The sequence below is a fragment of the Glycine max genome, chromosome 17 (assembly GCF_000004515.6).
Source record: "Glycine max cultivar Williams 82 chromosome 17, Glycine_max_v4.0, whole genome shotgun sequence".
Lineage (NCBI taxonomy): Eukaryota > Viridiplantae > Streptophyta > Magnoliopsida > Fabales > Fabaceae > Glycine > Glycine max.
The window spans coordinates 39,058,575-39,085,026 of record NC_038253.2 but is presented as its reverse complement, the minus strand read 5'-3'; the positions used below and the strand labels follow the sequence as shown (position 1 = coordinate 39,085,026).

At 30.7% G+C, this 26,452-nt stretch overlaps 2 protein-coding genes and 1 pseudogene across 2 annotated transcripts; 2 read left to right on the top strand and 1 right to left on the bottom strand.

The window, feature by feature from the left end:
• Nucleotides 1–1,530, bottom strand: LOC100778232 (uncharacterized). The gene has a single exon (XM_003549328.5). It carries the CDS (start codon nt 1,329–1,331, stop codon nt 237–239), a length of 1,095 nt encoding a protein of 364 aa, XP_003549376.1. The 5' UTR covers nt 1,332–1,530; the 3' UTR covers nt 1–236.
• Nucleotides 1,531–11,477: 9,947 nt separating this feature from the next.
• Nucleotides 11,478–12,635, top strand: LOC102669131 (putative uncharacterized protein DDB_G0272516). Its single transcript, XM_006601632.1, has one exon. The coding sequence runs from the start codon at nt 11,478–11,480 to the stop codon at nt 12,633–12,635; it is 1,158 nt and encodes a 385-aa protein (XP_006601695.1).
• A 74-nt stretch (nt 12,636–12,709) lies between these two features.
• Nucleotides 12,710–19,668, top strand: LOC100777174 (putative nucleobase-ascorbate transporter 10; annotated as a pseudogene).
• The last annotated feature ends 6,784 nt before the right edge of the window (nt 19,669–26,452 follow it).

The following is a 26,452-nucleotide window of genomic DNA, read 5'->3' as shown; positions in this document are numbered from 1 at the left end:
TTCTTGATACATATTTTTGATCTATCAGCAGAAGAACAAGGTCCTGATCAAGACATTTTAGTAAAAAGAAACATAGGCAAAACTATATTTGATCATCCCTAATAGCAATACTATATAACCATGTACATATATGTATATCGATAGCAGACAAGAAAGCTAGTCATCATCGATCATGGTACTAGAGTCTAGCTAGCTAGAAAACTATATGTGCATTGATTAAGATATATTAATTAATTTCAAGCGTTGCAACTTGATTGAGAAGCTTCCCTGGTAGTACGAGTGTGGAACCTCCATGTGAAAAGATAATCCCTGGATTCACAAGCCAACTTCATCACATCACAGAATGCGTTGATACAGTTCTTCTTCTTATTGTTGTGTTCACTCAGCCACTCTATCCTCACCCAGCAAGAGAAACCGTTTGATGAAGTTGGAATAACAGTTGATGAGTCACTGAGATTCAGTGTCACCTCACCACTGATCCTCCTGCATTGAAGTAGGTTTCCCATGGATTCAAGCCAAGGACACACTGGCTGGCCCACCATTTCCTTGTATGCAGAATTCGCCATCCTGATTCTGTGGTTTGAGTCTGATATGACAGTTGGCAAGGCTTCATTCTCAACCTCTTGTTCAACCTCGTTTGGTTTTTTTGGTGTTTGAGCAAGAGGTGACAGAGTTGAGTCTTCACTAATGCACACAACGCTTATGGAAGAACCAATGGGGCGAATTGGTTGAGGTGTTATGACATTAATAATGTTGTTGGAAACTGGTTTTTGAAGTTGTTGCAAGAGATCTTTCTCTTCAGGAACACTCGCTTTGGTGTTCAAGTTTATGACTTCACCCGCACAAGGCTTGGTTGTTAATGTTGGAGAGCATGGAAGGAGTGGAAGTGTCACTAAGCTTGGATTGGTGTTGTTTTTCTCCATGGTGCAATTGAGCACTCCAAGATGATGAGGAAGAGGGTGTGGAGGAGCAAATCCCTGCAAGGAAAGGTTTTTGGATGGGGATGATGATGATGATGTAACAACATGATGACAAGGGGGACAAAATCCTAGGACATGATGATGTGTTGTCTTGTGTCTCTTGAGGGAGGAAGAGGGTAGTGTCAAAGGAGCTCTACCTCTCTTTCTGGTCCTGGTGGGTCTGGCTTGAAGCTGTGGCCATAAATTCCTAAGGTAAGGAGATTGCTTGATCTTCTGGGAGAGAGAAGAGGAAGAAGGGCCCTCACTCATGGAGTTTGGAGAGGTTTCAGGCTTTGGTGCTATTGGCCGGTACCTTGACATGATCTCAGCAGTTTTTGCTGGATTTGGGTAAGGATTCAAGGTCTTGATCATGGTGCTAGCAATGTGAGGATCCTATAGTTTGTGGGATGCAATGAGGCTGAGGCAGAATGATGAGAGGATTTTTATTATCTCCTATGGGAACACTGTTGTTGACAAAGAGGGTAAAGGGGGGGGGGAGAGTTATAAAGGAAGGAGGGCGTTGGAAGAGAGGGGGTTATAAGGGTGTGTGACTAATGAGTGAGCATAGTAAGGATCCGAGAAGAGTTTTGTTTGGTGGAAATTGAAGTATAGAGAAGTGAACCAATGAGAGATAGGCAACATGAAGAAAGAAGAGAGGAGAAAATGACACTTGTATATTGTACGGTGGGTACGTGTTGGCTAGGCTAATGAAGAAGGACATGTGGGGATTGGGCATTGAAAGTGGGTCCATGCATGGTTACACCACATAGGGATATTATTGGTAATTTTAATTTTTAATTTTGGTTAAATAATCAAATTCATCCATCAAAATATGCAACATTGATAAATCAATTTTTAAAATAAGAAAAATTTAATTTTAATTTTTAAATATATAAAAAATACAATAAATCAATCCTATAAAATGATAAATTGATTCATAAATTTCATAACTTGATGTTAAATTAATTTTTAAAAAATATAAACTTATTATAAAATTGATTTTTAAATATTATAACTAAATGATAAAATAATTAATCTCATAAATTCAACCATAATAAAATTAATTTATCGCACTTTTTATATATTTAAAAATTATATTCATATTTTGTCTTTATGAAATGATATTTTCATTTTTCATAAACCAATGTATTGCACCATAGAGAAATTTAACTATTTATTCTTTTTAACACTACCTCCATTGGATAAGGACGTTTTTTCTAGCTAGGGGAGTGGTAGAATGGGAAATAGAGTGAAAATGTTATTATGTCAAATTAAGGTGGTAACAATTGAATTGATGCACCCATATTTAAGAAGAGGGAGGCTAGCTCATGAATGATGAATGTGTAACGCCAATGAGGTGTAGTCTGGCTGGCTTATTATACCAAAAGGGGGCTGTCATCATAACGCGTGTGGTGTAGAGTGCCATGCATGAAAACACCTATGAGGATTGGTTTGGTCGCCCTGTCTTTTTCTTCCCTAGTTTCATCAAACACTTCCCAGTCGGTTAACATTTGTTGTGTTTCCACATGTCGCATCAACACCCTCTCCCATTGCATGCAATCAATGAGATTCAATCTCATTGGAGAGTCAGTATATATTGCCCGCCAACTCAATATTACTCATCAACCATACGTATGACAATCAATCTTAAGAAAAAGCAGTAAATGTTATTCACTGTTTTCAACTTTGAAGTACTACTATAATTCAAGAATTAAAAAGTGTTATTAATATGTCTTGTAGTAGTATATTACTACTGTATTAGTATATACTTCATCCTTAAACTTTTTATTAATAATTTTTGTTATTAGTATCCCATTACAAATGATCAAGGTTATCAAACTCGAGAGTTTATGTAAACTCATGAGAGTTGGATAGACTCGACTCGTGACTCAACTCGTAAATTCATAAGAGTCTATTTCGTATAAAGATAATATCTATAAATAATATATTAATTAAATATTTCAACAATATAATAAAGTAAAATAGTAAATTATAAAGTTCAAAATATTTAATTAATCAAACCTAGTAATAATACATCACTACTAGATAATAATTTGCAAAGGTTATAGTAGTGGTAGATCATTCTCATCGAGAGTTTGTTGTTATTAGAGAATAAATGTTTGATATTATTAAAGGTGAGAATTTTGTATTTGAGAATAATACACTAAATGAAGGTATGTTGAATACTATACAAAAAGAAAACAATAAAAAATGACTTATATTTTGGTTTAATTTTTTTAACTTACTAACTCATTGACTTGGTGGTAAACTCAAGAGTTTACCGAATTTACTCAGAGTTTATAGAGTTTGTTTAGAGTTTACTAAAAAAAAAATTTACTCAAAAGTCGACTCAAAAAAACAAATGAATTTATAAATTCGTAAGAATTAGCGAGTCAACTCGATAATTTCATAACCATGCAAATGACAATACTTTTTTTTTCTCTTTGGCTGAACAAAGGACTGCGTTGGTAGTAATCAATTAGTACTAATAGTTATGGCCCACTGTTACTGCTATTATACTATGGTACGTGTGTTTCCGTTCGAGTCTTGAACTTTGAACTTTCATATGTTGATGCTGCTTAGCCACGTCTCTCCTCAAGCTCCTCCTGATTGGGCGATTGTATTTCCCATTATTCAAATCGTGTGAGTTAAAGCATTACATATCAGGACAAGAAACTCGTCATATGAAATTGTTTCAATGTACTACTATCTGCTAAGGTTGCTTCGATCTAGTCATGCTTTGGATTACAAGGTTCTACAAATTTTAAGTTTTTTTTTTTTTATGAAGACACATTTTAAGTTTAAGCATTAGTTGTAGTAACACTTTAAATTATCTTAATAACCATTACATCATCAATAATTTCATATAAGGGATTTTGTTTAGCTGAATTATAACTTTATATTATTTGCTTGATCTTTTGTTTTAATTTTATCAAAGTTGAACGGCTATAAAAAAATAATTAAATTATTCATATTTTTTAAATATATTTTTAAATTATATATATTATCAATTTTAGTATACAAACAGGTTGTTATGGAAGAATATTACATTAATCGATCACTAGTTAACATTTAAAAAATATGATCAATTTTGACATTCATTACAATAAAAATAGGATTTATCATCTCCTAGTTAATATTGATTTTGATGAAAATTGATGTTAACAAAAAGATGTTGACATAATTATAAATAGAATGAGTTTGTTAATATCAATTTTTTGAAAATTGATGTTAACGTGACTTTGTTAACATCAATTTTTTCAAAAACTGATTTTAACGATGTTAACTTGGCAAGGTTAACATCAATTTTTTAAAAATCGACATTATTTTTTTATATATATAATTGTTTTTCTCGCACCCACTATCACTCTCCTCACGCTCTCACTTCCTCCGCGACACTACAACTCCTCCTCCCAGAACACTCGCTCTCGCTTGCACTCACTCTCAATCTCAGTCTCCCACTCACACTAGCTGTCGATGTTGGTCTCGGGGACAAGGTATGTCTTTCTCTTACCTTTGGCAACTTAAATGAACGAACTCACCATGTGGTGTTGCGCTTTGGGTGGCAACTTAAATGCTTTGCCCTGTGCTTTGGGTGGTGTTGCTTAGCGTTGGTGTAGACGTCATGGCGCCGTCCCCATGTGGTGGACGACGTGAGGGAGAAAACACAACATGAGGTGTCGTGAGGTCCACTAATGAATTTTGTATTTTTTTTTTGTTCTACACTAGCACTCATATATGTTCACGGTGCTTCAAAAGATGAAAATAAAGACACGATTGGTAGACGAACAACCTCCATCTAATGTCCAACCAGACGACATTGGCGGAGTAGGGTCAGTCCCTCTAACGGCCAACCACAACAGAGTTACACATAGACCCATTTCACTGGGTAAGAATCCTTATGCACTCTAGGTTAAAATTTTCAATCTTCTATCACAAACCCAAAATGATGTTAGGGTTTTTAACTTGAAGCAAAAAATTGATACTTTGAAAATAGGAATATCATTCTTAGTTTTCAAAAATGGGTATATGCATTGTGTCTTGCAACTTTGTGGCATGTACTAGACCAATCTTATATCTCTTGGTTTACTACTACTAGGTAGGCATGCATATTTATTTTTAAGAAGTTCTAGCTTTTAAGCCAAAGGGTAATTTTAGATTAGAGACTATACAATGTTAGATTAGTAGTTGCTAATTGAACAGATTTAAGGCAAAACAGATGTTGTGGATGAAGTCAAAAAAGATATTTTATTTCTGTTTATATGTGTATAACACATTTTAGATACAATTGTATACTAAGCTTGTTGAGATGTTATTCTTTTTATATGTTTATTTATGCTTCACCATTTAATAATAGTAACTTTTATATTGTAAATGGAGTTTAGAAACGATAAATGAAGATCAAAAGAATTGGAACGAAATGGCTAAGACAATGATGAAGATTAACAAAAAAAATCAGAGGAAATGTTTAACACAGTTCATATTAAGGATCTGGTAAATAATTTCAAGACTGTTCTCAAATAAACATAACATGATATAACACATCAGTATTACTTATATTAGTTTACTTTAAATGTAGCCTTATGGTGAAGTGAGTAGGACCTTTGTTGTAAGATGGAATGATCAACTAAAGCATATTTGGCATCTGCTAGACAGTAATGACAACATGCACTCTTTACATATAACCAAGATCTGGTGAACCCAACTATATTGGCTAGATGGATAGAACTCAGAGATTTCTATGAACTCACAGGAAATCATCAAGTGATCATAATCCATTTTGGACAAAGTGTTTTCTTTCTTACCATCTCCAAAAGCAACTCTCAGCCAAAAGTTTGTCCTAAGTAGCACACCTTGTACCACAAAATTCCTAACTCATACACTTTTAAAGTCTTGTTGAATGAGTATAAAGTGACTTGCAACAGTTTGGTGAGCAACTCAGCAATGTATATAATCAGTACAAAAACACCTTTGTCAAATTTTAAAATCATATACATATCTAAGATGAATTTATAGTTAATTTTAGCATGTGTCAAGTACCATGTACTTATTTATGAAAGGTGTTGGATTCACTCATATGAATTTGAAAGGGAAATGCATGATTGTGTATAATCATTGGAAGAAGTCTGTAAAAATTGACTGTGCATGGAGGACTTCTGTAGAATCACAAATTTTGAAAGTTGGAATACAAATTATATTTGAGTTCCCGGATGTAACATCTAACTTTGTTTTATTTTAGATTTGTTTGTAATTTAAGTACATTATATTATATTAATACGTGTAAATTTTGTTTATAATAACTCTTTGTGCTATATTTTGTTGAAAATGATACTTGGAATGTTTCTGCTAGGAATTTTTTTGTCAACTTATCCTTTAGTGGATAGACAACTTATTATATAAAATATATTGCATATTCTAATTTTATTACATTTAGTTTTCATTTACTTCTTTTTAAGGATGACTTATGTTTATGTTTAGAATTTTTACAATTTTAAATGATAAGTTGTGTAATATATAATTACAGTTGATAATTAAAAAAACAAGCAGGATATTAAAAAAAATTTCAAAAAAACAATATATATTTTTAGAAAAATCGATGTTGGTGAGCAAAAAATAACTTTTAACATTAATAGTTTCAACATCGATTAATAACCGATATTGAAAGTCCTTAATAACCGATGTTATAAACTTATTTTCTAGTAGTGATTTTATGTCTCCCTAACAAGATAATAGATAAGATCATCTTATATATAAATATTTTAAAATATAAAGATATATTTAGAGATGTTCATATACCAATTAAATTTAATAAAAAAATTATTTGAAAAAAAAATAACAAAAACTGAAAAAACTATTTTTTTTATTGAATTAATCAGATTTTTGATTTGATTTATCAATTCAATCCAAGTCAAAATGATCTTATACATAAGTATATAATTTAATTTATAAATAAATTTATAGTATTATTCATATCTATATTTTTATTTCATATAATTCTTAAATTATTACAAAATTTATATTTATTAATAAAAAATAATGTCTATTTAAAGATATTTTATAACTATTCGAAACATAAATATGATATCAAGTTTTTAAAATTTATTTCAATAGTATATATTTGAATAGTTATGCTACTATTAGCAGTATACTTAAAAACTTCATTTTTACGGCTCAGGAATTAAAAATGTTATTAATTTACCTATATTAAATAATAAAATTTATATTAATACCAAGTAGAACCTCTAATAAAAAGGATCCTTCTTTTTAGAAATTGATTTTAATTTCACTTATAGCTTTGTAGTCTTATTAACTCCAATAGAATTATTTTTGGTGAAAGATACATGCGAGTTTTATAAAGAAAAATCATATTTAGAGTATTTTTTTTCTCCTCATTTTATTATTATAACATTTTTAAAAAATAAGGAAAAATAATATGAAATAAAATAAATAAAGTGACAAAGAAAAAAAATAAAAATAACATTGTTTTGTCTTGACGCAATGCATAAATCGATTTGTTGCTCTGTGTTTTGTTACAATATTGTTTATGTTCATTTATATAATAAATTTATGATATTTTTATAATATTATTTGATTTGTTTTCTATATTTTATTATTTTTTTCCTCCACTATTTTTATATAAATTTTTTAATAGTATATTTTTATCATATTAAAATAAATTTAATAGGTGTATTATCAACTTATGTAAATTTTTATATTAATACAATTTCTGTTTTGCTATTTGATATTTATCATCATGAATGACTAAGCGACCAGATGGAACAACTGCGTCGTCGAAGCGTTATGATTTGTCTTGGAATTAAACATCAATGTTTCTTATTGTTGAATATTAAACATCAATGTTAGCGGTGCTTGACTTGGTTATTATATCAACCTGATTTTTTTTAAAATATACTTTTAATCTTTATAATTTATTTGATTTTTTTATTTAAGCCTTTGTAAAAAAAATAAAATCGTTTCTACATTTTTTTTGGTTAATCTTTATTGTTAAAAATTATTGACGTAACTATAAATAAGTTGTTGACATTAATATTACACATCAGTAAATGATAATATCAAGCAAGTGTTACATAAAATTAATGTCATTTTAGGTTTTTAGCATTATTAAAATTTCTTCTTTTTTTCTTACTTTTCCTTTCTTCAACAACCACTATTTCATTGAGTCATTGACAAACAAAGGGGTATAGATCATGTGAAGAAACCATTGTTTGGGAGTGTTATACTCCGAACTTCATTGTCTTCCATTGTGTGGTTTCACCATAAATGGTGAAACATTTTTATTCTTTATGAAACCATTACTCATCTAGGCACACATAAAAAATTGACTGATGTTGAAAATCATCTAAACTATTGACGATTACAATACATATGACCATTATGCACTATTGAGATACTATCGACCACCACACACCATCTCAATATTAGATTGATTGTGGAGTGTCATCTTACCTCTCAATTCTATCTTGTGATATCTTTGGTCAAAGTTCCACATCACACTTCTAGGAAACATTTTTTATTATATTTTTAATCTTAACATACTACAAATGAAAATGTGTTTTTCAACATATATATATTGTACATTGTCACATATATATTGTACGTTATTAGGATGAATAGTATGCTTGAGTTTATCTATTGTCCATGGTCAAAAGAATATTCTTGTGTAAATAGTGGGTAAGTATTTGTTGCTAAGAAGTCTTGTGCTATATGTTTAGTGAATTTATATCTTTTAATTATAATTTATTTTATGAATTTTCCTGTTTTTAAGTTTATTTTTTTATTGGAGTGTTTGTTTTAATTTATTTTTTAATTTTATTTTATTTTATTAGGATGTTACGATTGTACAAGAAGCTTCATCCATGGACGTTTGACCACTTAGGATTCTTCATATTGGAAAAACTTGTAGGTGACCTAGACATGTGAAAAAAAATGGAAACACAAAGCTTTTGAAAATCACAAACTTCATACATGCTGAAGAGTGGTTGCTAAAAAGTATAATCGGTCAAACAGTGAGTGAGACCTAAAACAAAATGTAAGAAAAATATTTTATTTTAAATGTGATAACTAGGCATTTATTTTTTACACTTTCACTATTGCATCAAACACCTTCCATTACATTTTGAAAAGTTCATTCCAAAATGCAAATTTAAATTTTGGAATGGACTTTTCAAAATGCAATGGAGGTACATCATACAATAGTAGGGGTGCAGGACATAATAGTCTGATAACTATGAGGCCTTTTCAGTCAACATAGATAAACTTTTTGCAACATATGAGGCCTTTTTACATTATAAAACTAATAAAAAAACTGTAGGGTTTAAATTTGAGCTTTAGTTACTTTGCTCTTGGGCCCATCCACTTAAAAAGTGAAAATGCTACTCCATCCCAAATTCAAACAATGAAGAGGTCTTTGCAACTAGTTAAGACATTGTCTCACACAATTGGCTCCACTAGAAAACATCTTCAAAGAGAAATTTCAAATATTGTTATCACCATCATCATTAGAAATGTTTTAAGGCACGGGGAGAAGCATCCCTTTCTATAGAAATCAAATATAAGATTTTTAAACAGTTTGACACTAGAACAATATGCAATGGAAAGAATAATAAGAGGGTACAAAAGGAGTACTTAAAGAATTGCTTAATATTTTTTTTTTCAAACACAACATACCAGAAAATTAAGTACATGTAACAATTGTATTTGTTGAGGCCTCAACAAGGGTGGCTATAAAGCAAGAATAGCAATTGTGAGATTTTCAAAATAAACGAAAGGTTAATCATATCCTTTCACATGAAAGTATTTGTTTATTCATGAAAAGGTACAAATGTGAAAGGTTGTATCTTTTAATAAAAATGTGTTCTTTCATGAAACGATGTCTCTCTTTGCCAAAAGTAAAAAAAAACAAAAAATTGACTCTTTAGAAGAAAAAAAATAAAACATGATTCTTCTTCATGTTTTTTTTTTTACATTAGAGAGGTAATGTATTTTAATAAATTATAAAAATAGATAAATTTTAAAAAAAATATGAAAATGAATATGTCGTACTTTGAAACATAATTGTGTATTGAGAAGTTATATTTCAAAACACGACTTGTGATATATTTATTTATTTTTCATTTGAATTAAAATAAAAGTCATATTAAAAAATCACAACTTTAAAAGAAAAGAAAAAGCTACTGCCAATATAAGAAGTGAATTGAATCATGACTTCTTAAAAATTAGTCATCTTTTAAAAATATGATTTCAATAATTCAAATTAAAAAAGTTTAATATATATTTATGGTCCTTTTGAAATTGACAAACTTTAAATTTTTTCCTTATAATTTGTTGTTCTCATAAAATTATTATATGTTATTATTTTGGAGAAATGATCAATTATATCTTAACGTATAATTATAATTTTTTATATCCGTTATGCATATAATTAATATAAATGTAACGTTTTTTTCATCAGTTATATATAACCAATATAAAAAAATTATGCACTGCAAGTTTAGATATCCTTATTAATTTTACAAAAATAAAAAATATATACATATATAACAAATTGTATTTTAAAATACGACCTGTCCATTTTAGTAATTTTTTTTATAATTTACTCATTTTTAAAAAATACATTTCTCTAGTGTTAAAAAGCCTACTATTCATCAATAAATATAGGATGTGCCTGTGTGAAGAATTGTATATTTTCACCAAAAGAAATGGATTATTTGTACTTAATTCAACTTCTTTCTTTCCTTGTGTTGTGAGCTATAACAGGATTAGCATGTGTTTGGAAGAGAAGTAAAATGTAAGAAAAAGAATATCTCCAATGAATTTCAGTACAAGGAATTTGAGCAGTTTGGAACACATGAAATGAAATGGCGACAATTTTTTTGGAAATAAAGTGTGGCCCCACCACTAAGAACTTCCACACAAAACTGAGCAAATGCCGCGCTGTAAATTTATTAATTTGACTGTCCATACCAATCCTGGGCTGCCCAAACTGTTGTTTCTTGTATTTCTTTTATAAGCATTTTAAGTTATAAAGAAAGTTATTTCTTATGTAATAATAATAATAATTCTTTTATTTTTCTTATTTATTAAACAACTTCCATCAACCAACAATTACTCTCACTTTACTCTTCATCTATTTCTCTCTTTTTATTTTCACCTACCCACATTTTCCTCTTTATTTCTTTTTCCCCTACCAAACACAGCATTTTAAGGATACTGATTTTTCTTTTCCTTTATACTTTATTATTTTTAATATCATTAATTAATTTATTAATTTTTCACTTTAAGGCAACTTATATTTATTTTATTTTTAATATCATTAATTAATTTATTAATTTTTTCAGTCTAAGTTAAATGTTATTTATAAATTTTGAATAAACTTGTCCGCGAAGTAGCAGCACACTCGCGAATTGCAATCATATTTTTGATGTTCATGTCAATAAAAGCATAAAAGCAGAAACTGGTAAAGATAAAAACAAAATAACGAGCGAGTTTTGCGTCTTAATGGAGGAGAGAAAGAAGCACCCTTCTTTTCCCTCCAACTATCTCACTCTCGCTCAACTCCAAGAACGATGGCTCAAGCAGCAAAACCAAATCAACCAACCACAACCACAACCACAACCACAGCCACAAGAACAACACAACCACCACCACCGCCAACAACCACACCAAGAGCTGGTACTCGTTCCCAGAAACGGAAACGCTTATAGGTCTCGTTCTCAGTTTCAGTATGTTGCGAAGAATCGGAACGATTCCGAAACTCGCCGCCGCGCAACCAAGGTTGCGGTGGCCTCCGATGACAACTGCAAATCGGAGGCCGTCGCCGGAATCGGTGACGAAACCGCCGATCTGAATGGAAAATCCAGTGAATCGAAGAAGAATCAGAATAATAGGAGGAATGGGAAAGGAACATGGAAAACTAAGACGGAGAAGAGAGGAGCGCGTGGAGATGGCTCTGGAACAGGAGCACAGGGGAAAGAAGAGGCAGAGAAGAAAGCCACAATCGAGAAGAAGAATGAGTTGGAGAAGAACGGTGGTTCGGCATCGGTGGATGAGGTTGGACAGCGAGTTAGGGTTTTATCGATTAACTCAGGGGATGAAAAGAAGAAGAAGAAGAAGAAGAACGGTGGTTCGGTTACGGCAGAGGAGGTTGTTGAACAGAGCGTGAGGATTTTATCGATTAACTCGGGGAACGGTAAACAGAACAACGGGAGATTAGGGAAAATGAACAACGGTTTTGGAACAGCGGCACATGGGAAAAAAGAGGCTGAGAAAACCACAATCGAAAACGAGTTGAAGGAGAAGAAGAACGGTGGTTCCGTAACGGTGGAGGAAGTGGAACAGAGAGTTAGGGTTTCATCGAAGAACGAGGAGGAGGAGAAGAAGAACGGTGGTTCCGTAACGGTGGAGGAAATGGAAAAGAGAGTTGGGGTTTCTTCATCGAATAACTCAGGGAATGGTAAACAGAACGGAAGATTGGGGAAAATGAGCAACAGTTTTCGTCACTCTGAATCTCAGAGGAAGTATTACGGTGGTGAAGCAAGTTATGGCTATGGCTATGGTAATCGTGGTAACGGTCACTACTCTAAGGTTGGGGTGCAGAAAACAACAGAGAAGAAGATGGTTTGGGTTAAGAAGGATGAGATAGTTGGTGGAAATTGAGACCTTAGCTAGATTTGTGCTCTTGTCGATAATTGAATAGAAATAGAATCAATCATAGGGTAGCACTATCATCAATGCTCACTCTAACGTTTGTTTGCCTCACCCATACACTCATTGATGGAGATTACAATCTGTGGTTATCAAATATCATCATGATTTGAATTTTGAAGGTGCTTACAACGTTTTTCTTTATTCTTTTCCAAAGCTTTTTTATTTTTTATTGTAAGAGTATCATAGTTGCATCATTTGTTAAGAAACATGGGGCTTTTTGATTTGGTGACTTGGATTGCTGCTTTGTGTCTTGAAAATTGGTCCCGTCCCCCTTGAGTTCCTTGATATCTCCTCTGTCAACTGAATAATCTAATATTAATAATCTAATTAACGACAGTGGTTTCAAAAACGACATAAGAATTTTTCACCAAAATATTAACGGGAATATTTCATATAGAAAGTTAACATCAATGATTAAATACTTACAAAACACTTTCGAAAACTTCCATTTATTTAGTGTAGAGGCCCTTGGGCGTGTCCTGTAATGATTCTGCATTGGCCTCTTAGTGATTGTTTTATTTTATTTTCTCGTTGAGCAATGGTTATGGTAGTCCTGAAAGTATAATTTTGTTTGAAGAACGATGGCTAAGCAACATTGAGTAATGTTTCTTGTAAGCAATGCCACGTAACTTACTCCAATGTCCAATGGTAACTTTACTTAAGCACCGATTCTTAATTTTTAAGCAACTGAGATTAGCAACGTGTTCTAAAAGCAACTCCAATGTCTACTTGCTTATGTAAGTTGCTTATCTTAATTTTGTAAAACTTATAATGTCACAAAAATTTAAACTCCTGCTCATTTTACTAACAGGTTCTGTTAATTGATGGAGAGGAAAAATTTCAATGCAGGTAGTCATTATCTTTCCAAAGCCATCTTTGGACATTCATCAAATTTCATGTTTTTATGCCTTTGATATATATCATCAAAATTGCCTTAAAATATTTTCTCTCTTTTTTGCATTGAAATTAATCCCGATAACCTCAAGCCAATACATTCTAACAAGACAACCACAAGAATATGAAAAGTTCTAGATACTCTCTTCATGTCAACCGTAATAATGATATTTAAATCTATTTTTGAATCCACCATTTCCCGTTATACTTTTTGGAAGTGTGTGTTTTTGACGTCAGATAAAAACGTTGTACAACTTTCTTCCATGGTTCTGCAATATCTTAATGGTCGTTTAAAATAAATTCAGAGGTGAATAGCATGGTAATTAATTAACTTACTAATATACTAGACCGTTTTATGTGATTAGTTAATAGAAATAATGGTGTATATAATTCGAATTCCTGCAACTGATAAAACCAAATCTTCAATTATTTGGTCATTCAATTGAAGTTAATACAATTCTCTTTAAATTTAGAAAATTGACTAGTCATTTTCAACGTTTCTTCCAATTGATGCCTGCAAAACATGGCTCAAGACAATGCTGCATGCAACAATGAAAGAAGTGCCCCTGACAGAAATGCAGATGGTGCTAGCAAAAAAGAAAGTGGCTTAAAAAACTGGAGGAGGTGAAGCCGCATGCTGTGCAAGAGCAATTACCTGGAGTTCAATATTGCATCTTACACCGCTCTTTACTTATATAATAATAATGATGATGATAATGAGAATTATTATTGATTCTAAATTTGGTAGTTTGTTGAAATTTAGAACACAAATGCTAACATATATCATTACAATGATAATGTGTTTATGTGTCATTACTAGTCAATTACATGGTGTAGCTTGTGTGACTATGATTCCAAGGTTGTTGCTTTCTGCACTCCACTATTGTTTCCTACACTTCCCATTGCATTATGGAAAACCCATTACGGAATGCAATAATGGAAGTGCAGAAAAGTTTTACCCTGATTCCAAGCTTGTTCAGAAATTTAGATATGTTACATTTTGTTTTTGAAAAATTTGAGGCATGTCTATCCAAAAACAAATTGAGACTAACAAATTTTTTATTAAAATATTAGTGATAGAAACTAGAGACTGTATGATGCAGGTGAAGCACTGCTACTGGGGTTTCAGCATTACCTTCTGACTCTTGGCATTACCGTTCTGATTCCAACTATACTTGTTCCTCAAATGGGTGGAGGAGATGTAAGCACTTTTTTTTTCTCCATTTTTTGTTTGCTTTTGTGGTTTTAAATGTTACAAAATAGAAACTAAATGGTTTGATTCAATGTAGGCTGAGAAGGCTAGGGTGATTCAGACACTTCTGCTTGCTTCTGGAATAAGCACATTTCTGCAATCCTTATTAGGAACTCGACTTCCAATTGTAGTTGTTGGTTCATACACTTAGATAATACCCATAATTTCTATTATTCAAGCCAACAGATATAAATCATACACAGATCCTTATGAGGTCAAAGTAACTATTTTTTGTTTTTTTTTTTTTTGTATCTTTTTCTCTACATGTTAGAAAACATTTCATTTTCTGTTTGTGATATTTGCTGACTTAGCCCTTATGCTTGATTTTTCTAGAGGTTTACTCAGACAATGAGAGGGATTCAAGGTGCCTTGATCACAACATCATGTTTCCAGATGGCTGTTGGATTTTTCGGTTTATGGAGGAATGCTGTTAGGTTAGTGACTGATTTTCTTGGCTTGTTTCATCAGCTGATAAACTTCTTCAATAATCATTTTATCTTGTTAACTACTTCAATTATCTCAGGTTCCTTAGGCCACTCTGTGTAGTCCCTTATGTAACTTTCACTGGACTCAGTCTCTATCGTCTTGGTTTCCCAATGGTATTTGTGATCTCTTGCTTCTTACGTTCCATTCAATTAGCTTTCTTATAAGTTTGAATTGACAACAGCTTTATATCCCCCCCCCCCCCCCCCCCCCTTTTCTTGATCAATGTTGCAGCTGGCAAAATGTGTTGAAGTTGGGCTACCGGCACTAAATATCTTTGTTTTCATCTCGCAGCCTGGTTGCATTATTTTTTTTTTAATTGACAAATATTAATTTATTAGAAATATCAGTTTGGGGGACGAACCCACAATCTCTCCCCCTTTCCTTTCCCTTCACTTTTTCTCAATCACTCAAAGATTTGTATGTGTATTTACCAATAGGAACAATTTGGTGCAAGTGCTAGGCAATTAGGCCTATTTTTTGGTAGAAGTTGCTAAGGCCCCGTTTGGATATATAAGCTTTTCCATGGGAAAGAAAAATGAAATAAGCCGATTTTAACTCATGTATAAACTAATTTTAACATATGGTAGAAACTTATTTGGTTTTTAATTCCATGGTTTTTTGTCTAGTATAAGTGCTTATGGAAAAGTTCATTTGAACAATTCTAATACATCTATCAAATGAAGTAGACTAGCAGAGTTGTTGTGTGATGATATGAAATTTATAAAAAATAATTTAAAAAATGTGAAATAGGACAGTAAGAAATTTAAGCCCAATTAATTTTTCTTCTTTAACTTTGGTCCAAGTGTTTGATGGTGTTCTATGCTTCTGCAGTATCTTAATCGTTATATGAGCACCAAGAAGCCTATATATGACCGGTATTCAGTGCTATTCACTATTTCAAGTGCATGGTTATTTGCACTGGTTCTAACTTCATGCACTGCGTATAACCACAAGCCACAAAGTACACAGAATAGTTGCCGCACTGATCGTGCTGGACTAATTAGTGCCGCTCCATGGTAAGGTTGACTTAACACTGGTTTTTTTCTCAATTAATGATCTATCATTTTAATGCTTTTAAGAAATACTTAGCTCCATTCTTTGAAGGTTAACATGATTTTCTGTTGAAAGAAAAATAGTAGAAATTTTGAGATTAAAAAATGTGAAGATAGTGCTACATGAGCAACAATTCAGGAGATAGGAGAAAAAAATGTGTTGTATGTATGAAAATTTAGTTGTGCAAAAAATGCTTAATGATTTTGCATATAGTAAGAATTTCCAAAAACATTTGGACTATTTCATTTCTAAGCAGAATAGTCATTTTCAATTAGTGTTCGATTCAATTACATATTAATCAATATTCGGTTGATTGGTCTGGGAGGTTATGAAGTGTTCATATAACATAACCTTATGAGTCCTACTACCACTTTTGGTCTTTTTTGTTAGTTCGACTTCTACATGTATATAAAGTTCACCGTTTACGCAGGGTGTATTTTCCTCGCTTCTTCCAATGGGGGTCTCCTACTTTCAATGCTGGGGAGGCTTTTGCTATGATGACTGCTTCTTTTGTTTCTCTTTTTGAGGTAGGCATTACACTATACCCCTTAATAGAATCCAATGTCAATAGTTTTTCTTAATGAAAACCATGTAAAACTGAAAAATCAGTTAGATATTCATCTTGTCTTTCTTCACCATTTGTTTGCCTAGAAACATAACATTTTCTTACAGCATTTATATGCAGTATACTGGTACATGTTATGCTGCGGTGAGATATGGAAGTGCCACCATCTGTTATCAGCCGTGGAGCTGGATGGATGGTAGGATTCACTAAACTTTGCAATTCTCCCTTGACTATTGTGCACATAAAATTGTGACACCATTTTCACTTGTTTCATTGTTGTTGTGATTTTTTAGGTAGTAAGTACTTTGCTCAGTGGCAAGTTTGATTCTATAACTGGATGTACGGCATCAGTGCAAGTTCAGCCAATTTTTTGCTAGAGGTCTCTTTCCCCTGTACTTTTCTGCTTATGCTTTACTTCTATTTCAGGGAAAATGCTGGTTTGTTGGCATTGACAAAAGCAGGAAGCCGAAGAGTCGTCTAAATATCATCTGGTTTTATGATTTTCTTCTCTATGTTTGGTATGGTAGACCAATATGATCTTATACCATTCATAATTTCAGAGTCTTGGTAGTATATTAGTGTTGGAGATTCAACATAGAGTTGTAATATGCCCCAAAATAGTGTATAGGAGAAGGGTGTAACTTTCACCTTATGAGCTAGATGTTTAGGTTGAGTTAGTCTGTCTAATATGATAGGATTAGAAACTAATGTTCATGAACCAATGATTAGAATTATTCACGAACCATTGTTGGCTGTCTTATACTATTTATAATTTCAGAGTCTTGGTACCATCGCAACTCTCACCTTATGGGTTGAGTTAGTTTGTCCAATATGATAGGATAACAAACTATTTTCATGAACAAATGAATATCTTTTCTTTTATTAATAAATAAAAATCCAGTATCGAATTTCTAATGCTTACCTAGCTTTGTTATTCTCTTTACTAAATTATATGATATCTCACGTTGTACGCTTTTCAATTTTTTTTTCAACCAGGCAAATTTGGATCATTTTTTGCTTCAGTACCTATGCCAATTATGGCAACATTATATTGTGTGTTATTCGGCTATGTGTGTAAGTTCTCTTTAATTAATAGTCTTTGTGGTTGTGTTTGCATATAGATAGAACTTAACAGTGTTGGTTACTATTTTGGGATGTGTAGCTTCTGCGGGTCTTGGTTATCTTCAGTTCTGTAACCTCAACAATTTCAGAAACAAATCTGTGTTGTGCATCTCATTCTTCCTAGGCCTCTCCATACCACAATATTTCACAGAATATTATCATCTGAAGCAACATTATGAAGTTCTTAGATGGGTGAGATATCTTTAACCAAAACTCATCATTGAAATTTCATGGTTATTCATTTTGATCCTTATACTATAGCACAATCTTCTTTGTAGTCCCTGCAGATACACTTTTTAGTCCATTTTAGTCTCTACAATTTTGGATGGTAGGAACTAGCTAGAACGGACCAAAATGTGTATGTACAAGGATCAAAACGGATTAAAAAGTGTTTAGGTAAGCAATGACAGATGCACGCACAATGTTGTGGGGACAAGCACGTGCAATTTTTTTTAGTAAATTGTGTTTTCAATATCTCATCTATTCATATTAGTTGATGAATATGATAAACAAGTTTATGAGGGACCAAAAACATAATTTATCAAAAAATATATACATGATTGTTTGTCAAACTCCTTGATGATGTCATTTGATTGCTAACATGAATATTACATCATCAATTAACAACTGAATATTACATCATCAATTAATGTTGTTACTTGATAGCAAGAACTAAAACCGTTGGGAGAAGAAAAATATAGGAATAAAAAATATTAAAAAATTGTTTAGGAGTTAAAAATGAAATTTGCAAAAAGTTTAGGAGCAAAAACATAATTAACTCTAAACTATTTTTTGTTCTCACTAAAAAAGGATCCACCAATGTCTATAAGGAATAAAACTTAAAAGATTTTGCAGGTATATAAGAACGAAACAAATAATTAAACCAAATTTCATTTATGCCATGTGATATATATATACTTCCCATTTCCTTAGTGAGTGATTAATATTGATTACATTTGAATGAATTGTGCAGTTCAATGATGTTGTGACTGTGATCTTCATGTCCCACACAACAGTTGCTGCCTTGGTTGCTTTCATTTTGGATGCACACTGTCCCGTGAAGATGATGCGGCACGTAAAGCCATCGGTTTGGAGTGGTGGGAGAGGTTCGGCTTGTACAGCTCATATGTTAAGAATGATGAATTCTATTCTTTACCATGCAAACTTGATAAGCTTTTTCCACCCGTTTAATTAAGACAGACATGCACCACCTTATGTATGTTTTGCTATTGGCCATTCTATTTCCGTCATTAATGCAATTGTGGTTCATCACTTTTTTTATATTCAATTTTATTGTCAAAAAGTTTCTTTGTGGATTCTTATAATGTGGTTTCACTGTGACAATATGTTTGGAGCTAATGTAATCAAAGAAGTAAAAGCCAATTAATATTTTTAACTTACTAGAATAGCCACTGAAGGCTATTCCAGCAAGTTAAAAATCATCTGATGTCTGTTGATTTGCTTCATGTTATTAAGAAATTGTACGTTTTGAGGCAATTGTTATTAAGAAATCATCTGATGTCTGATGATTTGCTTCATGCTCCAATATTTGGTAGTTTTGTACGTTTTATTTAGTTTCGTTGGAGAAATTCTATTTTAGTGAGTTGTATTCCAAAATGTTTTTTAAGCCATTAACATTAAAAGACATAACTGCCGATTTTATTTTTTTTTACCAGTAGTATTCTGCATCTGTTTGTCATCTTAACCGAAACAAAATTCGTTCCTGGAAAATGAATTAAAAGTGTTCCAAGATACTGGCCCAAGTTGCCTACAAGGTACAATAGACCTTCAGTACGTGCGATTATAAAACTATCCATTTCCTTTGAACTGTCAAGAGTCAAGACAATGGTAATTACAATGATTCACAATAGTAATGATGATGTCAATAGTAAATAGTAATGGTAGAATGCGTTATTGAAAAGAAAATTGAGGTAAGAATGTTTGGAAAATTGAGGTAAGAATGTTTGGAAATAGAATTATAAATTCATTTAGTTCCATTTCAATAGAACGTGTTCTATTTTAAATTTTGTTTTTTAAAACTCAATCTAAAAATCCACAAACACCTTGAAAATAGAAATGTTGTAGATTTGTAGACACGACTTCCTTTCTTATCCGAATACACATACAGGCATATACAGCTAAAATTTGAACGTTGACTTTTCAAAGACTAAAGGCTAACATACGTGACAAAATCTAAAGAATAAAGGCTCCTCTCAAGGCAAAACGTAATTTATTATATATTTATATTTAAAGTTAGAACCTTAAATCATTTTATCACTTGTATCAATTCATGCTAATTGCAGTTTTATTTTGTTGTTCCAATTAAAAGTTGACATTATTTCAACAATTCATGTAATAGAAATTTTTGTTAAATATTAGTATATCTTAATTAAAAAAATTGTATATATTAAAGATAAAAAAAATGAAATTCTTTTTCTTTTTGGTTAAAGTAAATTTAGGTAAATTAGATTCAAAATATCACTGGAATGAAGATCAAAATAAACCTTAAAACTCAAATAATAGTTACATAGATATTTGTATATATATAGATTATGAATCAATAAGGTATTTACATTAATAAGGACATTCTAACTTACTTGTCCTAAGATATAAACTCAATCTTTAACATCTAAACCAATTATTATAATGAGTCAAGTGAAACTCTATATGACTAAAAATTCTATTATAAGATTTGAACTTACATCATTATAAGATATGAGTTTGATTGTTACCACATGCACCAATTGTAAGGAGTAAGGTGAAATTGTATAAGGCCAAAAATATACAGGAAACTAGTGTGTGTAATGGCAATAACCAGTGATATACAAGTACAAGTATCTTGTGATGATGAGAAAGAAGTCTCGTCAACAGATCATAACTGGGGATTATAGGGTGATACGATCACATGTGACCTTAATATATGTTGCTGACCTGTAATATTAATATTGTAATGTAATGTAGTGCAACACTGTGTGTGAGAGATAGATTGAAACATTGGCTACAGAATATCACCCGAAAAACATGGCCAGTGGTATCAGGATCTTCGCTTTCCTTTCAGAATCATACGCAGCTAGTGCTCTTCGTTATCTCTCTTTCTCACTTACAGCTACTTGTGTTCTGCCTCCATCATCATTCATGTACATATTCAACTAATTTTTAACACTATGATTATTATGAACCCCATGCATTCGTGGTTACAATTTCATTTAAAGGTTTTGGAATGAATTTCAAGTTCTCCCTTAACTGTTATTTCATTTTCAAAATAATGTAACCTTTTTTTTTTCCTATGGTCGTATAAATGATAATTTGAAACCTCTTTTCATGCCATATGTGGCACTAAGAACCAAAAATATTTACTTCTTGTTGTTGAGTGGTTTTTTCAGCACTTAAATTTTTATATGCCTACAATTATACTTTTTATGTATGACAGTACGAGTTGAATTTTTATGCTTTAATAGTGTAAAAAACATGTTACAGAATATACCTACAATGCACTTGCAGTTTAAATATATTTATATATACAGTCATCTACTAATCTATAATAAGACGGCGCAGTCAAAAATAATAATATGACTGTTAATTTTTTATAATAATAATTTTTAAAAATTATATCTATAGTGATTTATAATGGATTGAAAATTGTAATAATTGTGTATTGTATTAAAATTAAACTAATGATAGGTTGACTCATCATTTAATAAGTTTGATATCTTATGTTTTAAACAGTCAAACTATAAAATTGAATGAAAATGTATAAAAAAATATTTAATTATTTATCTGGTTTCTATGGTAATATAATCTTTACATTTGATTCCATAACTATGAAATGATGTTATTCATATAGCGTTGACGAGACATTGACGTGTTTATTATGTTTTATGTAACAATTATGTTTTACTCTATATTTAAATTATTTTTACGTTTTTTTAATGATTATTATTACGTTTTAGTTCATATATTTATACAATCTTTATGTTTTAATTTTTATATAAGCATATTTTTATGTTTTAATCCATGTCTGATGTCAATACATCTCTCCTCTCTTCTTCCTCCTTAAATTTTAAGTTTGGATGCCAAATTTCTTTATTTTTAATGGATAATAGTCATTAATATTTTTATATTTGCTATGTCATTTATAAATATTTATGAAGCTTATTTTTGCTATAAAAATTATTATTAAGAAAGATAATATTCACATAAATTTTATGATATGAATCTTTAGTTAAAGATATTTTCAGTACACATTAAAAAAAAAAGTGCTTTGCACCATATAGCACTTCTCAGTTCTCACTAATATTTGCAACAGTATGTGTATATTAACACATTTTTATGGTATTCTCTTATATAAGTCGTCGTTGGCTGGTTGCCACCTGAGTCGCTGAATGAAACGTCTATTCCCCCCGGCTACTGTTCTTTTATGCATTCACCCATGGCCACTGCGACACAACAATTTGGATTTTTTGGTTGTATCTGAATGCATGTGATGTTTTCACAACAAAAAATAATTGTTTAATTGGGTAGCAAATTTTTATTTTATTAATAACTAAATCTGACATATAATAAACCAATGGGATGTTGTCATAGTAGCATCTGGAATTAGAAAAATATTAAATAAATTCCTAAAATTAAAATTACTATTGTTTTAGTATGTGATATGTACAATTTACTATTATCTTAGTTCTTAAATTTCATAGCCTACATCAATGTTGTCCATCACAAAGTTAATTAATAATAGGGACTATCATGACTAACGAATTTTAATTTTAAGAATTTATTTGACATTTTTCTAATTTTATGACATTTTCTCACAAATTTAGGAATTAAAACGAGAGTTTAATCTTAATTATCACACACACACAAAATTACCCTCACTTATTTCACAAATTAACTATTCCAAAAACCCCTTTTTATCAAAAATACTTTTATTTTATTTGTATCAAATATAAACTTTTATTTTCGTGTTATTTTTTCAGGAATAATAAAATAGTTCTACCTGTCCCAAATAATATTACATCTTGTGGAAATATCCCGTGGTCTATAAAAAAATCATGTGAATGGTCATATAGTTGCATTAAAACCTACAAAAGCTAAAAGTTCTTCTGAAGGTAGAGTAACATCAAATCAAGTTATTTGGCTCGAAAAAAGTTTCATTTTATTTGGCACAACATCAAAACAAAGCTATATATTGACTATTCTCACGAGGGACAATAACAAGTTAATTATTATTAACATAATTAATTACTCAACGTGGAGTAATAGCTTAACTAAATATAGGTAGGCCACACCTCTGCCGATATGTAGCATAACCATCATTGCATAGAGTTTACACATAAAAAAAAATCTAATATTATAAATTTTTCGGAAGAAATTCATAATTTTTTTTATTCATAAAAATTAAAAATAAATACAAAATATTTATAACATTTATATGCTTACTCAATCAAATGAGCTAAATTTCTTTGGTATAGAAGTTCATAATCTGACATGATACATTTATTTAGAGCAAATTATTCCAACATATATTTCTTTGATTTTACTTTTCTTGCATGTATAACATTTTATGTTTAAAATCTCAAAATCTCGTTGTAATTTATAAATATGATACGCTTAATTACACTCAAAACCTTTATTTTAAAAAAAAATTGACAAAATCTCTACAAATTTAACTGTATTTATAACATAGAAAGAGTTTTGTGTAATTTTTAACAAATCGAGAGGGTTTGTAGAATGAGACAAAATCTATAATAAAGATATTTTTGTATATTTATACAAAAATAAAGATTTTGAATTCTAGCATGTTATTTTAATGATAAAAGTTTTTTTGTTTAATAAATATAAAATAGAAGGAAAATTAGAACAATTTTGGCATGTATTTATGATGGCTTTCGTTTAATTCCAACTTATAATTGGAATGCAGTTTTCAAATTCCATAAAAAAATTTAAGAAGGCAGGATCTAGTAGCATGAGTTGTCAACCCATTAGCATAGAAGGTACCTATAAGTTATTACTTACTCAATGCTGTGAAATTACTGAATAGCAAAAGAACAGTGAAATTAGAATTAATTGAAGGTCAGGTAATTTGGTAAAGTCCTGCGCATAAGACAAACAAAATTCAAAGCTGACCTTTCTAAAAGTTAAATTCAGAGGAAGAGAAAGGACCGTGATGATGTTAAAACATCAAATTCAATATTACTGAATAGAAAATAAGATGGGCTTTACTCAAAGTTTATAAAAAAAAAAATCAGTTTACATGAATGCATTGTGACTTGTAAATTCTAATAATATTAATATCCTATATCTCTAATAAATATAATATTAAAAAACTGATGTACAACTTATTTAGGGAACGAAAAGATATAGAGTATGTTAGACCGTAAGGTTCTATAGTTTTTATTGTTGAGAGTTATAAAATGAAAAATGTGTATAAAATGTAAATATCATCAGAAAATTACACTGGTATTTCCTAAAAAAATTTAGAAATTATATGTAGTCTCCCTTTTTTAAAACGTTTACAACATAATGTAATATTTTTCAATCAAATAAGAGAAGTTAGTATAACATATACCAAAGGTAATATAATGTTTTTTAATTAATTAAGAAAATTAGGGTAAAGATAAAAAAAAAACTTGAATATGTTGAAGGTTCTTAATAAATTATCGAATTTTATTTTGAGTTCTTAATAAATAAAAAATATTATTTTGAGTCATTGATATATTAAAATTTTTGTGTTGAATTCATATGATTAATTATTAAATGATGTGATATTGATATAGCGGTTGTTGATAATATTTAAAATATTAGTTAGTAAAATAATACATCATTACTTAATTAATGACACAAATTCAAAACAAAAGTTTTCTTTCATTTGATTAAAAAAAATTTCTCAAATATGTTACAGTAATTCTCCTTATTTGATGATAGGAATACCAAAGGAGAGGTAGTGTAACAAAAAATTTAATATCATGTGCAATCTGAAAAAAAAATGAGTGTAATTTTCTTCATTATCATTGTTACATTTTTATACAACGTCAAATCTTGAGGAAACATTATATCAACACTCTCTACTTCCTAAAGTTTTGAGTAATTCTATATAATCACATTCTTTTTTATTTTCTTACACTAATCCACTTTTAAATTTGAAATACCTCCTATATGTTAGAACGCGTTACACTACCTACTCTCTCTTAGGGTAATTTGCTTTAAATCTTTTATATCATTGTGAAAAGAAAAAAGAAACATTTACACCATTGTAATAAATAAATAAAAAAATCACATGATTAGGGCGGTTCGTGGTCCTGAGCTAGCTGACAAGTACGTGTGCGAGTTTACGCTAGAGAGTGTTGGGTGGCATTTTACCATCATCACTGTGAAGCTTCAGAATTCACATTGACTCAACTTTTGTTTTTGAAGAAGTGAGTTTTAAATTATGTCAATGTCTGCTGCATACACTAGTCACTCTCACTTACTCAGTCACTCATGATCGATTTATATGAACCACCACTACATTAATTTCCATGCTAGCTAATTCATATAGCTTATTTCTCATTCATTAATTAATACCATTCCACTTAGTAAATAACAATTGAGCTAATTAGCCACATGTTGTAGACTTATTTGGGGCCATGCATACAATGTGGAATTCATTATCATCCAACACTAATTTTTAGATAATAATTGAGTTAATTATATCCACAAGTTGTAGACTTATTCCCTTTTTGGGCCATACATAATTAAAATGTAGAATTCTTCATAACCTTCCAACACCACCTTATGACCCTCTTGTATAGATAGGTAGAAATTAGAACTTGAGATATTTGACTTTGATCATATGTGACATGTAGTGTAGCATGGATGCATGGGGTTTGAAAGAGAAAGAAAGTTGCATATGGTAGAAAAAGGGTGCATGCAAATGCAAGACTTTGAATTTCTAGTCGGTGGTTAAGCACTGTTGCAATAAGCAATCTTTGACTTTGCCATCTGAAAGGGGACCAAAGTTGCAAAAACTTTGTGCTGCTGGAAAATCCCCCATACTCACACAGTGATAGTAGTATCTGCTAGTATTGCATAATAACAAGTGAAAAGCTCTATGAGATACTTTGTTGTGTCATCGATGGGTATTATTTTAGTGTCTTTTTCTTTCTTTTTCAATTTCTCAATCTTTTAGTTGATAGTGTATAGCAGTAGAAGCACATGATGATTTGAACTGCTCATCTACGTAGATGAGTTTTGATTGGTTTATGTCTTTTTCTTTAGAAGCATTCTTTATCATCATGTTTAATTATTTTTTTATGTTCTTACTCGTTTATTTATTTTTTCTTTTTTAATTGTCTTAAATGATTCTCTTATAAAATTATAATAATAAATAGTTCTTTCTATTTTTTTAAGTTATCTAAA

Bases quoted from the DNA above. Each gene is read 5' to 3' on its own strand.
- LOC102669131 (XM_006601632.1), top strand. From the start codon at position 11,478: ATGGAGGAGAGAAAGAAGCACCCTTCTTTTCCCTCCAACTATCTCACT.
- LOC100778232 (XM_003549328.5), bottom strand. From the start codon at position 1,331: ATGATCAAGACCTTGAATCCTTACCCAAATCCAGCAAAAACTGCTGAG.